Below are 15,494 nucleotides of genomic sequence, written 5' to 3' on the forward strand. Positions count from 1 at the left end.
CTTGTTTTTGGCTCTGTTGAGTTTGGGGCCACAGTTCGTCCACTGTTTTTAAAGTAACTCCGAGTTGCGTTCAGGGACAGGCAACCTTGTCGGACATACAACAACTTATCACAAATAATCACTGGTAATCGTGGCTGCACTAGTGAAGACTGTCAATACTATGAAAGTTAAGAGCAAATTGTTATAAAATAAATTGAAAAATGCTGGAAACACTGGGGTACTTTATTTCATAAATCGCATTACTGTTAATCGTCCTGACTTTCTACAATATTTACTGTGGGCTATATTCAATTAGCCACTAGCGGGACTTGTATCCCGTAAACGCAGCACCAGTCATTTATTACACTGCTAAATGTAAGTTGCTAACTCTTCACTGAGGAGAGCTAACCGCCTTTGTCTACCGATTTAATGCGTATGTTACCGTAACCAATAAAAAAAACGACAAATTAACTAACAAACTTATCAAATACGATGCTAAAAAGCGTGTTAGCTCCGTGGCGCTGTTAACGCGGCACAAAGCCATCGCCATCTCAGAGCGGGGTACGCCATGTTTAAAATCGGACGCACACAAGCCCAAAGAGAACGCTATAACTCGCCGGGACGGACGCGTGTCTGGGTTAACATGATCTTACCGTTTTCAGCGCAGAATGCTCTCTCCATTTTAGCCTAGAATGAGTTCAGTTTGACACGCAAACGAAGTCGGGGTTGTTGTGAGTTGACGTCCGCTCGACCCTGCGGTGCAAGTTGGCGGCGGGGAGGAAGGGCGGCTCGATACCGTGTTCAGACTGCGCAGGCGCCTTGCGACAAATGTTTGACTGTTTTTCTTTTTTATTCACGAGCCGCGGGCTCATGTCTCTTCACGTCACCCGCTAAAACGGTTATTTTTGTTTAATTTAGTCACAGAGAAGACGCTGAGTTAATATTCCACCAACTTCCTGTAGCAGAGCAAAGCGGTTGCTCGTCTTCTTCGTCTGATTCAACGTCAGGCTCGCATTAAGTGGTTTTTGGGTCCTACTGCCCTCCAGAGGCCATGGGAGGAAATGAGCACAAACTCATCAAATAACACATGGTGTAATTTTCCATAAAAAAAGATTAATCAATGTTCAAAGGTTTCACATCAGCCTTCAGAAACACTTAACCTCAACACTTCAACTTAACTTAAATCTTATCATATATACATCATTATTTTCATTCTTTTTGGTCTGTATTTTACAACAGCTTGCTGCCTATTTTCTTGTAAACTGATTAAAAAGAATGAAAATAATGATATCTCTCTATCGCCATATAAGTTACGATTTTAGTTAAGTTAAAGATTTAAGTGTTTTTGATGGCTGATGTGAAACTATAATTGCATGTATATTTTGTAAGGACCAAAAAAACGTATAAACCAGCCACAAAGTGAGGACATTTTGGGAAGTGGGGACATATGGGACGGTCCTGACAACTTTAAATGGCTTTTTCAGTTAGGATTAAATAGAGGTTAATGAGTGTCCTCATGGCAATAGCTGTGTGTGTTTACTTGTATTTGAATCTTGAATCTTGAATTTGATACCTCTTCAGGACCTTTTCTGGCACAAACGTTGACCCTGTCAGGACCAGTAGTCCTCATGGAGACCAAAACTTGGTCCTAATGAGGCAGAAACTAATGTCTGAGGGAATTAAAGTGTGCTAGCTTTGTTTAGACTTTTCAAATGACCCAAAAATGTATTAACTATAGGAAGCATAGACATTTCGGCTGGTTTTAAATTTTAAAGGGATTTTTCAGGCTTAAGACTTGATTTTAGAGTTATTTGAAGGTGTAGGGAATGTGTGTGTGTGTGTGTGTGTGTGTGTCAGGAATAAAGATCTGCACTGGATTTTTACCTGTGGTCGTTTATTAGCTGTCCACAAAAGCATGTCATGGAACGACAGAAACTGTAGCATGAGTGTAACATTCCTTGTTGTTGTTAGACTCCACCACATCCCTGCTTCTCACACCATGTATAATTTATATTCCATATACATATTTTGTACAATATACATGTTCTCATCAAAGGGGGAAAAGAAAGAAGGAAAAAAAACAAAATTGCAAAAGATCACCCCCTCCCCCCGACCCTCCCTGGTGGATTTTGAAATCTAGTGAACATCCCATGCAAGTTTCCACTGCTTCTAGGAGAAATGTTCATATTTTTTTTCTTGTTTTTTTTTGTGTGTTTTAATAACCAGGAGCAAATACGCAGGCAAATAACTGCTCAGACAACGTAAGGAGAGAGAGCGAGAGAGAGAGTCTTGTTAGACAGAGCTGGTGTACAGAGCACATTCTCAACAACATCAAACGAGAAGAGCCATGCGAGCCGACATTTACTCTACAGCTTTTCAATCAAACGTACATACGGGGGCCAGCTAAAGTTAGCCTCCAGCTAGCGACACAACATTTAAGACAAATAGAAACAGAGATAACGTTTTAAAGCAATATTCAGCTGCTGTTGTCACCATAAGACTTTAAAGATATAACACAGGTGTTTCTTTTAAGTTGAGGGGGGGGCGCTTTGTGTGGTTTAATGTGCCGAGAAGTAGCAGGAACATGCAGGTCTGAGCTAAGAGACGACATGGATGCTAGCAGGGACAACAGGATTTTAGTCATTTAACTTAACTAAAGGCTCACCTAACAAAATCAACATCACTTTATGTGTAATTTGTCCTAATAATATCTTTATCTTACTGTTAAACAGCATTTTCTGAAAGGTAACTTAAGTTTGAATCACTTTGTTAACACCTCACTCCTTGTACCAAAGTCCATAGAGAAAATCAACCATTTTAGCATGTGCGGACACCAGGGGCTGCCAACTTTATGTCACTACGGTAAATCCAAAAGAAGGACTTCAAACACAGATGTCACAAAATAACACATTTGAACTTAGTAACGGAGGCTCTTGTTTGCCTTGAAGTAAAATCGTTGATTTTCTCTATGGACTTTGGTGTGGGAGAACAAGCGGTTTACGAAATTACTAAAAACTTAAATTTCCAGTCCAAAAAGTTTGCCTATCATCAAAATAAAGCAGCGAGAATATTCTTAATATAGTGGGCACTTAAGCTAGAGCAGCTGTTATGAGGCAAACCTTTTATTAAGTGGCTAAAATCTGATTTTTTTTCGGCCGGCAGCCATGTTTTCAGTGAGCTTCTCAGCACAGAAAGCACACAAAGCATAATCAGCTCGATTTAAGACACTGGTTATGCGTTAAGGACTTCATACAACCCCGATTCAAACAACCTAAACTATCCCTTTAATGCTTTTGAGGCTACAGTGACACTGGCACAGAAAGTGCTTGACATCATTTTGAACCTGTGGTGACAAAATAGTTTGCATCTTTAAGTTACATTTCATACTTATGACAGCGAGTTTCAGTGGAAATGATATGGGAGTGCGTGTGAATCCAACATAAATACATACGTTGTGAAGGTGAAATACCTGAAAATATGAAGGCTAAAATCAAAAGGCTGGTTTTTCTTCACGTCATGTTACATTTAAAAGAAAATACACCAATGAAATGTCACAAAATATACACAAAAATATAAAAATCTGGCTTTTTTTTCAGTCACTCGCGTCTCTTTTTTCTTATGCGTTTCTCAATTCACATTTAAATTGTAGCTTTATGTCCTGTGGCATATTAGTCAAAGTGATACAATCGAATGGAAATATTGCTTGATTTTTAGACTTTGAAGCATAATCTCTATCACATATATTTATTTATTTGCTCTTGTGTAAAACAAAATAGCTATGGAATGTAAAATAAAATATATATATAAAGCACTATGATTGTAGGTAAGAAAATAAAGTCGTAAGATAATATCTATATTTTATTTCTTCTGTAACTATTCACAGAACTTAAAACAAACTCGTATGTGTCTCAGTGTTTCTCTTAAAATTATCATTTTTATTTATTTTTTTGGCCCTGGACTATTTTTTAAGTAAATTTTGAGGTTTGCTACAATATATTGTGAGACTAATTTCTTGTCAGCAGTCAAACAACAACCACCACGACGAGGTACAGTATAAGGATGTTTTAAACACAATTCAAAAATGCGCTCCATAGGGGAAATTATGGTTTACATCATATCTGCGTGTGAGGATCTGTAAAGCTGCTGTTAATACTCAGCCATTTTATTAGGTACACCTGTCTTACTGCATTCTAATCTGATCAGCCAATCAAACGAGTGCATTTAGGCATTTCTTCATATATGAAACTCCCAATTCTTTTAACATACGACTCATCATCTCACTTTGTTTATTTAGTTTAGTTGAGGTTTTCGATTTATTTGGTTTCACTATGACAAAGTTCTAATCTGATGTGAATTTTAAAAAGTGTCGAGCTGCTGTTTCCACATTCTTCTGTGCTTCCAGACAACACAACGATAGCTGTCACGTCACTGTACGAGTTATTATCTCAGATGTCAAGAGGCACAAGGCCCCGACTGTGGGTGCTTTACAGCAGCTTTGTCGTCGAAATTAGGAACAAATTCGTTGATTATGTCATGTAGATTTGACTCAGAGGCCAAATGCAAATTCTTTCAATCTTCTTCTGTAATCGTGTTCTTCCACTGTTTCACAAATAACATTTTAATCTCAGTAGTTGGACATTTCCTGCTAAAATAATCCTCCACAGTCCGTTTTATTCAACACTTCATTTTATCTTTAGTATGTGCACACTGCATATGTTTTGCTTTCATGATTAAAGCGAGGTGGGAGTTTAGTTTGCCAAACTATTGCCAAGTCAACGTGTGATTTTAAAGCAAATTCTGTGTGAACTTTTCCTGTGGAAAAAGAAGCAAAGGAAGATGCAAATGAACGCATTGGCATTCCATCCATCGATGGTTATGCAGATGACTCTCTTAAAACAATCTGTAAAACATGACTGAATATTTTTGTGCGACGAAGCGTCAGTGCAATTTTAGCATTTTATAGCTTTTGCTTTCATCAAATTTCATCAACCAATTTTTCCACCTCAGACGAATGTAAAAAAAAAAAAAAATTTCAAAAGAGCAGGTGCTAGAAACTAGCTTTATGTTTTATTTTCTTTGAGAAACTCCGATGGGATGAAAAACGGAAAACCGCGTGGTCTACCCTGATAATTTGGAATGCATCAGAAACAGCAGGATGACGTCATAATCCCGCGCAATCGACAACTGCACTCACTCGTCCTACTCGTCTACACGGACAACACAGCGAGAGACACACAGAGGCGTCGTATTAAACAGATTAAAACATGCAACTGTGCATAAACGGAGAGGGGGAGAGAGAGAGAGCGAGAGAGACGCGGGGCGGGAACAAACATTCAGAGAGACCGGTGTCATCAGCCGAGCGAGTGTTAGGAGAATCCTGTACATCAGTTTTACAAAAAAAAGAAAACAACACGATGACTTTCAAGACATATTTACACTTGAGGCGAAATCCGAATCCACCTCAGTCCAGTCCGGTCGCAAAAAGGATCCCAGGAGTTCCTAAGCAGCGTTAAAACTGGCCCATGACGTAGGTCTCTGCGTAAAAAGCAAGATCAGGGCAGGTGTCATGCAAAAAATAAACAAACAAACAAAAAAAAGACAGTGTTCGCGGACTTCATTCCCTCATTTACACGTCTGTGTTTTCAAGCATAGATTTTTCACCGTCTTGAGTCAGAATCGGCGCCGCAGCCGGGTCGGGCCGGGGTCGGTCCGGGCCTCGGTCCTGTGGAAGTTGTTGTGATTGTTTGTTTTTTTTTAAGCCTCTGCACACAGTAGATATAACACAGTGAAACCAACACAGAGAGTTGACAGGACGACAAAACAAGACCACCATCAAAATCTGTCATTGCTGGAGTTGCTACTAATCGTTGAGTTTGAGTGTTTCTGATGTTCTGGCACGAGCCGGGTCGTTTTTTTCCTGCGATGGCGTCCGCTCTGGTGAAGTCATGTTGTGTTTGTAAAAACCACCGTCTCGTGTCGGAGAGGATGAGAAAGCTGCGTTTTCTTTAGTTCAAACTCTACCCCTACCTTTTTTAAAGGAAGGTTTTTCATGCAGGTGTTCTCTCTGAAGCACAAGAGAAAGCTTCATCATCGTGGTTTGGTCTTAAATGAAAACTGTTGGGTCAAGATTTTCCTTTTTTTCCTTTAATAAACACATTTTTTTCCACTTGCTGTTCTGGGTGTGAAGTGAGCGGCAGAAGCCACGGTGACGAGATGAGAACTTTCGCTGATTTTGTCAACGTTGACGCCAACGGTTCTGCTCAAGTTGGCTGCAGCTGCTTGAATTAAAGGGAATCCCTGACATTGAAAAACTCCTCTTCATCAGTGGGTTGAATGGGTGGTGGATGGGGCTGTGGTGGCGTGGGACACGTGGTATTAAAGGTCCAGTGTATAACATTAGGAGACTTCACTCGCAGGGATTGAATATACTACCTGAAACATGTACTGTAAGTAGACATTCGCCATTGGATTTGACATTTCTAACTGTCAGTAGTTAGGGTTAGGGCTTTAAGGCCCTGGTATACTTTTGCGCACAGTGCGCGTTATTGCATCATCAACACGCAACGCGTAGGCTGCGTGTGCAGCTCTGATTTTGGAACCATGTGCAAAGATCACATTGGGTGTACGTGGACAGCGCATGCGCGAAAATGTACTTCCGCCCCGCCAGTAGGTGGAGTATAAGCCCCGCTCACGAAGCAGAAGAAGTAGTCGCCAAGGATTTTCATTCGAACCTCAACCTGGCGACCCTCCAACCGGCGGACACCCCGACTCCCCTGCCCGATGGACCTTTCAGCTATGACGCGTCTGAGGGAGCTGTAGCGTTGTTCCCTTCTTCTTTGGTAGGAATGCGTCCTATTCCCTGCGTCCAGACTTCCCCGATGGGGAAGTGGGTTACTACAGGACCCTGGCGCACGAATATACCAGTGTCTGCGCGACATGTGCGTGAAAGTATGTATACCACAGGCTTTACTCAGCAGGCCTAGCTTCAGACCTTGCTTCAGGGGCTGATCTAACAGCAGCTTAAGCAAAAACGCTTTAAAGGAACGGAAATGATTTGTTGTAAATAAGAGGAGAATGTGGATGTAAAGCGCTGTACAAACTCTTTTTCCTTCTCTGAGAAATAACGAAACGTGCTGTGGCTAAAAGGCTTACGCTAAAATAAACTTCTACCAGAGAAGTTGCTGGGCCATAAGTCGCCCACGCCGTGATATTCCACGCGTGTGGAACTGATGAGCCATTTGTTAGCGACAGTTTTGGGTGTTACCACAACATTGTTAAGAAAGCGGAGTCACTCCGTTCACAGATAACGTGAAGGGAAAACAATACCGGAACTGTCGCACCAAAAAGTCGGACCCCAACTTACATCAGCACTCGAAAGTAAGGTCTATAAGTTAGTAAATAAGTGTATAATTGCGTCGCACCATGAAAATATTGCAACTTTTTGGAATATAGGAATCGCTTCAAGGGCGATACAAGGGCACTACTTTTTAAACTTGGGCCAAACTGGTCTTTTGTCGACTGAAATAACCTTTGAACCTCAACCATCAATACAAAGCTGAATCTGAATCAGTTGGCTCTGGTCTCCCATAAGACTCTGAACTACAATTTTTCAGGTTTCAGAACCGGAACTTCACCGACAGCTGTCAATCACACGAGTGTCCACTTTTTTTGCCGTCCTGTATCATCGGAGGATAATTCACAAAACTGATATAACGTTCTACTGAAGAAGAGCTGAAACTAGTGATTGAGACCGTTAACTCTTCTGGAGAAAGGTTAATAAATCAAGTCAGAAGCAGAAGCTAATTTTCCTAATTCAAATGGAGTTCAATATCTTCTTATTTCCTCCTTGACTTCAGGGGGAAATCGAAAGAAAACGTCAATACAGTTTTAATATACAATTTATGGTGAAGGATAGGATCTACCCAGACAGTTTTTTTGTTTTAAATTTCACAAACTAATTGAGCAGCAAAGCTGCTGTGAGGCAAAGTTTTGATTTTCTTCCCTGCTGAAAGGTTTGATTAAATCTCAGCAGCTCCCAGGGTTTTGGTTGGTGAGTAAAGACGGACGCTATAGTAGCACAACTAGAATTCTGTAAAGGTGCCTCCTCCTTCTATTCTATGTACCATGGACATGGAATGAGCTGCAAAACATCATTTCACGACAGACACTGTCTTCTTTAAACACCTTCAAAGGCATTTCATGGACCACCATGAAAGAAACATGTTGTTGTTTTACATATAGCCTTTTTTAGGGGTTCGGATTGAGGAACTTGTTGGTTATGGCCTTTATATTTCTGCACTTTCTCCTATAATAACTTCCTTTTAGCTTTTATATTCTGTGCTGCTATCTTGACCGGGACCCCCTGGAGGAAGAGATCTGGAAGATCTTGTATCCCAATTGAACCCACCCATCCATCCATCCATCCATCTTCTACCGCTTAATCCTCCATGAAGGTCGCGCAAGTTCGCTTTGCCAATCTCAGCCTACGAAAGTCGGGGTCCCATCTCAGTGACAGTCCATCACAGGGCCACATATAGAGAGGCACACGAGGGAGAACATGCGAAATCCATGCAGAAAGGCCCTTGTTCCGACCGGGTCACGAACCCCGGTCTTCTTGCTGCTAAGGCAAGAGTATGCCAACCGTGTGGCCCTTCTCAATTGAACCTTTCTGGCTAAATAAAGGATAAATAAAGCTCTAGCACCGTCCGTGTGTCTTTCACACATTTTTAGATGCTGCATGTGAAGGGCCCTGAAGCCTTTTAGACGAGGGTCTTGCTTTCCAAAGGCCCGCCATCCTACCCCGCCTTGTTTCTATTGCAGCCAAAAATTGACAAATCAGCCAGAGCTGATTCTTTCTGAAGAAGAAGCTTACAACGTAGAGGAACGGCATGCTTTCTGGTGCGCAGAGGCTGGCAGAGGAATTAGCGTCTCCAGCCTCGCCATTAGATGTCACTAATTCTTACACACTGGACCTTTAATAGTGGCGTCACACGGATGCTGAGGCAGGGGGCCGGGAGGATGGCGTCACACCACGGAGCCCTTGGAGGTGGAGAGGTGGATGGAGTGGATGCGCGTGGCCAGCGTCTTCTCCAGGTCGTGGAGGATGTCAGAGCAGATGCCGGGGCTGGACATGGGGCTCTCGGCGGGCGCCGGCTCGTACAGGAGCTGCTTGAAGCAGTCGAGCTCGATCAGCAGCACCATGTTCTTCAGGAAATAGCCCTCGATGAAAGCCGTCAGCTCCGAGGCACCGAGGAACTGCGTTACAAAGGGAGGAGGACAGTGCAGAGACTGTCAGGGGGGGGGCCTGATTAAAGTCACTTTACATTCACGGTGCACTTTATTTTTCATCAGACAATCACATGACAGCAATTCAACGTATTTAAGCATTTAGACTTAGACAAGAAGACTTGAAACTAGCTATCTGATTTTCCCATAAACGTCCATTCAAACTTTTTTTGCAACTAGCAGCATCGCCTTCTGGTGGCTATTTGATATACTATTACTTCCAGGTTGGCTTCATTGAAACAGGAAGAACTACGTCCATTATAAAAGTTTAGAACCTCTATTCCCCAGTGAGAGTTCCCATGGAGACGGTTTCTCACCTTGGCGTGTTTGTAGAGGTCCACGCAGGTTTCCGTGGTGATGTTCTTGGAGCAGATGATCTCACAGTGTCTCTGAAGGGCCTCTAGTTGGAAGAATTTGGCTGCAGACAGGAGCTGCAGGGAACAGTAGAGCCGCACGCACACAGAATAAGATTAGGAATGATTCTACTGGCGCTGAGGCTCGGCGGGATTTAGCAAAGTCTGACTTTACCTCCATGACTTCAGTGTTGCGTATGTGCAGGGATTCAGTGCCTCCACAGTACAGATACTGCATGACCAACTGAAACACAGCAAAGTGCATTTTTTATCCACAGTGAAGTTGTTACCAAGATACTTAGTGATGTGAAGTATAGCACATTTAACTCCTTTATCTGTCCAATCAAGAAGACCTAGCAAAACTAATATATTCATGTATGCAGATGATCTAGCTATTTGCATATTTTTAACCAGGTTTTTCATTTCATCAGACATTGTCTCCAGGAAACCGGATGCATAAATTACCTTCAAACCCCAGGATTAATGCTAAGTATTACCAAACATGCATGTGGAAACATTAGTATGATTGTCTTTCATCATATATTATGCATGTTTTACCTGTTTGTGACTGTGTATGTGTCACTTGGAACTTGAGTACGGCAATAAGATAAAGTTGACCTTTTCTTTGGTGCATCTTCAAATCAAGAATTTGGATTATATGAATAAATTTGCCTTGAAATCCTTAGTTTTAGATTCAAACTAGTTACCAGGTTAACTCCTAAACAAATTAAAGCGTTAAAGTAACCTGGTCCTCATGTTTAAATACTGATTCTAGTTCAGAAACTACTGGTTACCTAATCAAATAATCATTGACAATAAGTAAATTGATAATTTTAAGATATTGCTGGTTTACATAACTAATTTGGCTGTCTGTTTGTCCGTCCATCATCCATCCATCCATCCATTAATTGTTTACATAACTATTATCTATCTATCTATCTATCTATCTATCTATCTATCTATCTATAGCTAGCTACCCTACATCCATCGTTTTTCAGTAGCAAATAAAACAACAATATACAAACTTCAATAAAACAATAAACAAAGAATCCCCTTACGTGGAATATATTATACTTGACATGACTGATCTCGATGCAGGTGTTTTCAGCTGCTGGTCGGTTTTGTAGCAGCGACTTGAACCTGGATGAAACAGAGGGAATCATGGGAAATTTTGCAGGTAATCTTTGGTGTGGTGTGATATGATGAACAACAATAACACAACTTTTATTTTATTTGTGTGTTTACCTGGGTGACGCTGTGAACAGCAAAACTTTATGTGCATAAAAGGGTTTCCCCTCCACCAGGAACGTGACGTCGGACATCTCCTTGTTGTTCAGGAAGTGAGGGTCTGAGAAATAAGCAAACACATATGTGAAGGATGCAGGAATATTAACGTCACATGGTCATTAATTACAACAAGAGCAATGAATCACATGAGAAAACAACAATTGACAACTTTTAAAAGACAGGAAATATCAATTTGATATCTGCTCCTTTCAGCTGCTGCTCAAGTGCATCCACCACAGTCCTGACAAATTCATTTTCTGTCAGGAAACAACAACAAACCATTTGTCACTTTCACTTTAAACCTGTACATCCATGAGCCACTAGGTGGTGCTGCAGCACAGTCTATGATATGTCTGCAGAGGACCTGCTCAGCTTTTTTTCATCCCCATCGGGTCACAAGTGTTACTGAACACAAATGTCATGATCATAAATCACGTGTGTGTTTGTTTCGGTGAACTGTGGCAATAAAATGTAAGTTTTTAATGTTTTAATTCTTCTACTGAACCCAAATTAACACACGGCAAGTGCTTCATTATTAATGCAGTGCCACAAAAATGGGACGTTTGACACACGTGTGGACACTAAACATTGTTTTTATTTCAAAACAATTAAATATAAATGTGCTTTTTTTGTTATTTTATGTGTTTAGTTGTGTTTATGTATTTCATTTGTATAAAGTTTCTGGACAACTTTTTTCAATACTTTTTAACCTCATACTTGGAATTTTTTGTTTTGTTTTGGTACAAAATCTTTTGGATTTGACCATAACTTTTCTCATACTCGAGAACCGGGGTGAATTCCTTAACCTAAAGCATAGGGACAGCAAAGCTTCTAGCTTCCCTCCATCAGTCATGGTGTAAACTGCCTCACTCTGTGTCTCCACAGACAAGAATCAAAGGAACGTGTGAAGGCTGACCCCTGAACTCACCAAAGCCGGAGACAAATCAAACTCCCAGCGAAAAACAAGCGTCCCCTGGGTCTCCGTCGTGACACTGTCACTCCATCATCACTCGGCTTCATTTAATACGGAGGGGGAAAACATGTAGAGGAGCTGCCACTATTTTTACCTCGCTCTCTTACCTAAGCGCGAGGTCTGTTTCCTCTTGATCTCCGTCAGTTTGGGGATGGGAAAGGGCCCGTAACACTGCGTGAAAATAACTGACAGCTGCTGGCTTATCACCTCGTTCTGCAGAGAGACAACACAAGGGAGAGAGAGAGGGGTGGAAACTTTGTTTTTGTGGCCCCGCAAAAATGCTAATGCATGATAATACGGTTTGGAGTGCAACAAAATTTATGCAAATGTGCGTGTTAATGTCACCGTGGCACAAAAACAGAGGGCAGCTTGTGTCCTCGGCCTCACTTTGTCTGCTGTTTGTCTAAAAGCACTCTGTTTACATGCATTTTAAAGTGATAGTATGATTATATGAAGAACTGACACGCACTGGATCTTGCTGGCTCCCTGTGCCAAGAACCAGCATAAGGCAGGGGTGCTTGATCACATTACAAATATAGCTGCCAGTGGGGACACAAGGGAAAAACTTACCTAATAAAATCAATGCCAGCTACAAAAATATGTTTGCCGCTTTATCTAAAGCCTTTTGTGACTGGAAACCGACATTTTTCTCTGCCGCACCAAAGTCCATTGAGAAAATCAGCGATTTAAGTTCACAGTGACACAGGAGCTGCTGCTCGACTGCTGCATCCTTTGGTAAGATTGTGTTCCTTAAGCAGATCTGATTGAAGGATTTCAAACACAGAAGTCACCAAATAACACATTTGAACTTACTAATATAGGCAGCAGTGGATCAACAACTCCTGTGTACCACAATCTAAAAATGCTGATTTTCTCTATGGACTTTGGTGTGGGAGAATAAAAACTCAGTTTACAGTCACAAAAGGCTGTCAAATAATAGATAAAGCAGTGGAGATATTGTAGAGTTAAGCAGGCATAGATTTTACTGGACCAAACACTGTTTTCCCTTGTGTCCCTGCTGGCAGCATTGTTTTTGTGCCAGCTCCTCATACAACCACGCTTAAACCCCCCCATAATTATCCCTTTAAATGAGAGCCACAATGGTTGACCTTGCTGGTTCGTAGGATCTGGAACATGAGCGGCAGGCCGTGCGTGATCAGCTCCTCCGTGTACTCGTCCTCCTGGATGCAGCTGAAGTCCTTGAGCAGGCCCTGGATGAGTGGCCGGCGGTGCTGGATGAAGCAGGTGCGCAGGGACTCGAGCCAGGTGTGCAGCGTCCAGGGAACGCCTGGGAAGACCAGCACACGGACAGTAAATACACATGCAGCAGAGACAGGAAGAGACAGAGAGAGAGACTCGGAAGTCTGAGTGGCTTCAGCGGCGAGAGAATCGACCATGTTTCCATCACATCGTGGTGTTAGTGCGAGTTGAAGTGGAAAGTCATCAGTGGGGGGAAAATGAAGCCAGCACTTAAATATGATTAAACGGTCATCCTTTGAGAAATGATCGGCGAACAATGTGATGAGCACTGAATGACGAGCGCATGACATAAACAGAAATATTGACATGACAGTGAGTGGAAATGTCGCCGACACGTTCACTTCTAACATTTGCTGCCATTTTTATGTTTTACATCATCATCATCATAAATTTTCAGTGCGAACGCAGAAAAAAACAAAGAAGCAAATTAACAAAGTCACCTTGGCCCGTGCGACATTCTCACATTCATGTTTGGCTAATTTATGACATTTTAAAATTCAGTAGTTGAGATTAAAAAGTGAAACTTCACCTTGGCAAAGGTAATAAAACCATGACAGGAAAGTTACGCTGCTGGAAGTTGTATCAGAACATAAAAATGTAAATATCGGCAGATGACCTTTGATTTTGGGCTGATGAAACAAACACAGTATAATAACTTAATTAATTAACCTCTAGGTAGGTTTGAGCCAGACTAACATTTCCCTTGTGCTTTAGCATTAAGCTAACAAGCAGCCAATTGTAGCACCATATATTATCGTACAATAAAAGCTAAATGTTTTGGTTTCAACATGTTGTCGTAAGATTAAAACACAGTGTAAAGCTGATGGACAAGTTGCTAATTAGCATACTACTATTTGCTGCACCAATTGTGGCAAGCAAAGACTAAGTTAGCGAATAGCCAGGTATAGCTAATCGCTACTTAGCTCATCTGTGAACTCACATCTCTTTTGAATTGAATTGAATGGATGACGGACACAAAGACGGCAGAGAATTGCGTTCAAACAATCTGTAATGTGTTTTTTCTTACTGGCACAATGCTAATGCTACGTCTTGTCACTGCTAATGACACTAAAGTGGTCCGCTGCCACTTTATGCCTCCCACTGACATTTTTTGAATCGTAAGCTACGTCGCAAGTTAGCGTGAAAGATAAAATGTAGTAGCAGGTAGTAGCACCAACAAACTTTCTCACACCATTTAGGTACGAACAGAGAAATCGCAATTGTTGTTATGTTGGTCATCTTCAATCTGGGGAATTAACCCTTTATGACTGTCATGCCTGGATTTATTTTGATTTTATGGCTGTTGAATTGTCAAAACATGTACAGGACAGATCGCAGAGTCCATAGTTTTTGAATTTTCTGGGTATCCCAAATGGTCTAGGTGTTACGGCGATGAGAAGACAACAGGATGGTCACAGAAGGGTTGAACACTAACCCTAACTGGACCTTGGTGAGATTGTTTTGTCACCTGAAATAAATGAATTTAATCGTACCACACCGCCACATGGGGTCTCATGTGCAGTGAACTGCCGAACGACCGGCACCACCGTGTTTCACACCTTTGGACCAAACTATTATCACCTCGGATATAAAAAAAAAGTCTCCTCTTGCGAGGCGGGTTCGTGGTTGGATGAGTGGGTGGTGTTTGCTGAGGGTGAGTACAGGACGAGACTGGACAGTACTGGACGGGACAGGACAGGCACAGCATGAGCACATCTCCAGGACAGCTGGAGGCACCAGAGAGCGAGGCATGTGTGCCAGTGAAGCATGCATTAGTAAATCTGACCTAAGCTGCGGATGTCTATGGTGATGTCCACATGGCCGTGCTCTGCACTATGGTACATGGCCTCTCTCAGGGCTCTCAGTTTGGCCTTTCCTGTTCGCAGGGTCCCGGTGCTGTTGGCCTGCAGAGCCAAACGCTTCTCGCCCGGGTCCGAGCCCTCGGCCAGGATCTCCTCCAGGGACAGCACGTCTCCCTTCTCCTTCTCCGAGTGGGAGAGCAGCTTCCGAAAGACATTTCTGAAGGGGGAAAAGGTAAAGACAAAGACACATATTAATAATGACAAATTAAAACAGCGCGATTGTTTTGAAGGTCAAAGGAAGACCGCTGTGAGGAAAATAAGTGAAAATGCACAGGGCTGGTCTGGGGTCGCCGACGGGGATCACAGCAGTGAAGTGGATGTTCCTCGAGTGGTAAAATGCTTCTAAATTAAACCCACATGCACTGATTTCAATCCACATTAAGCCCATTCAGCTCTCCAGCTTTAATGACACTCAAAAATAATCTCCACGCACTTAATGACGCCGAACTGCAGGTTCTGAACCTCTGCCACGGATCTGTGGAGCAATAATGAAGA

The 15,494-nt window shown here is 42.0% G+C and overlaps 2 protein-coding genes across 4 annotated transcripts in view; both read right to left on the bottom strand.

Moving 5' to 3' along the window:
- The window catches only part of LOC131457251 (zinc finger protein 14-like), a 6,626-nt gene extending 5,658 nt beyond the window's left edge, over window positions 1-968 (bottom strand). Inside the window, exon 1 of the mRNA XM_058626176.1 lies at window positions 633-968. Coding sequence (XP_058482159.1) covers window positions 633-660 — 28 coding nt within the window. The 5' untranslated portion in view covers window positions 661-968. The remainder of the gene's footprint in view (window positions 1-632) is intronic.
- A 6,313-nt stretch (window positions 969-7,281) lies between these two features.
- The window catches only part of LOC131457165 (ankyrin repeat and BTB/POZ domain-containing protein 3-A), a 158,842-nt gene continuing 150,629 nt past the window's right edge, over window positions 7,282-15,494 (bottom strand). For 2 of the 3 annotated variants that reach the window (XM_058626004.1, XM_058626002.1), the window contains 8 exons: window positions 14,924-15,156; window positions 12,987-13,165; window positions 11,985-12,090; window positions 10,863-10,965; window positions 10,676-10,757; window positions 9,793-9,861; window positions 9,582-9,695; window positions 7,282-9,267 (listed from right to left, as the gene is read on the bottom strand). In XM_058626004.1, the coding sequence (XP_058481987.1) occupies window positions 9,004-9,267; window positions 9,582-9,695; window positions 9,793-9,861; window positions 10,676-10,757; window positions 10,863-10,965; window positions 11,985-12,090; window positions 12,987-13,165; window positions 14,924-15,156 (1,150 nt within the window). In that variant the 3' untranslated portion in view covers window positions 7,282-9,003. The remainder of the gene's footprint in view (window positions 9,268-9,581; window positions 9,696-9,792; window positions 9,862-10,675; window positions 10,758-10,862; window positions 10,966-11,984; window positions 12,091-12,986; window positions 13,166-14,923; window positions 15,157-15,494) is intronic. The other variant, XM_058626003.1, reaches the window with a different exon arrangement.

The sequence above is a fragment of the Solea solea genome, chromosome 3 (assembly GCF_958295425.1).
Source record: "Solea solea chromosome 3, fSolSol10.1, whole genome shotgun sequence".
Classification (NCBI taxonomy): Eukaryota; Metazoa; Chordata; class Actinopteri; order Pleuronectiformes; family Soleidae; genus Solea; species Solea solea.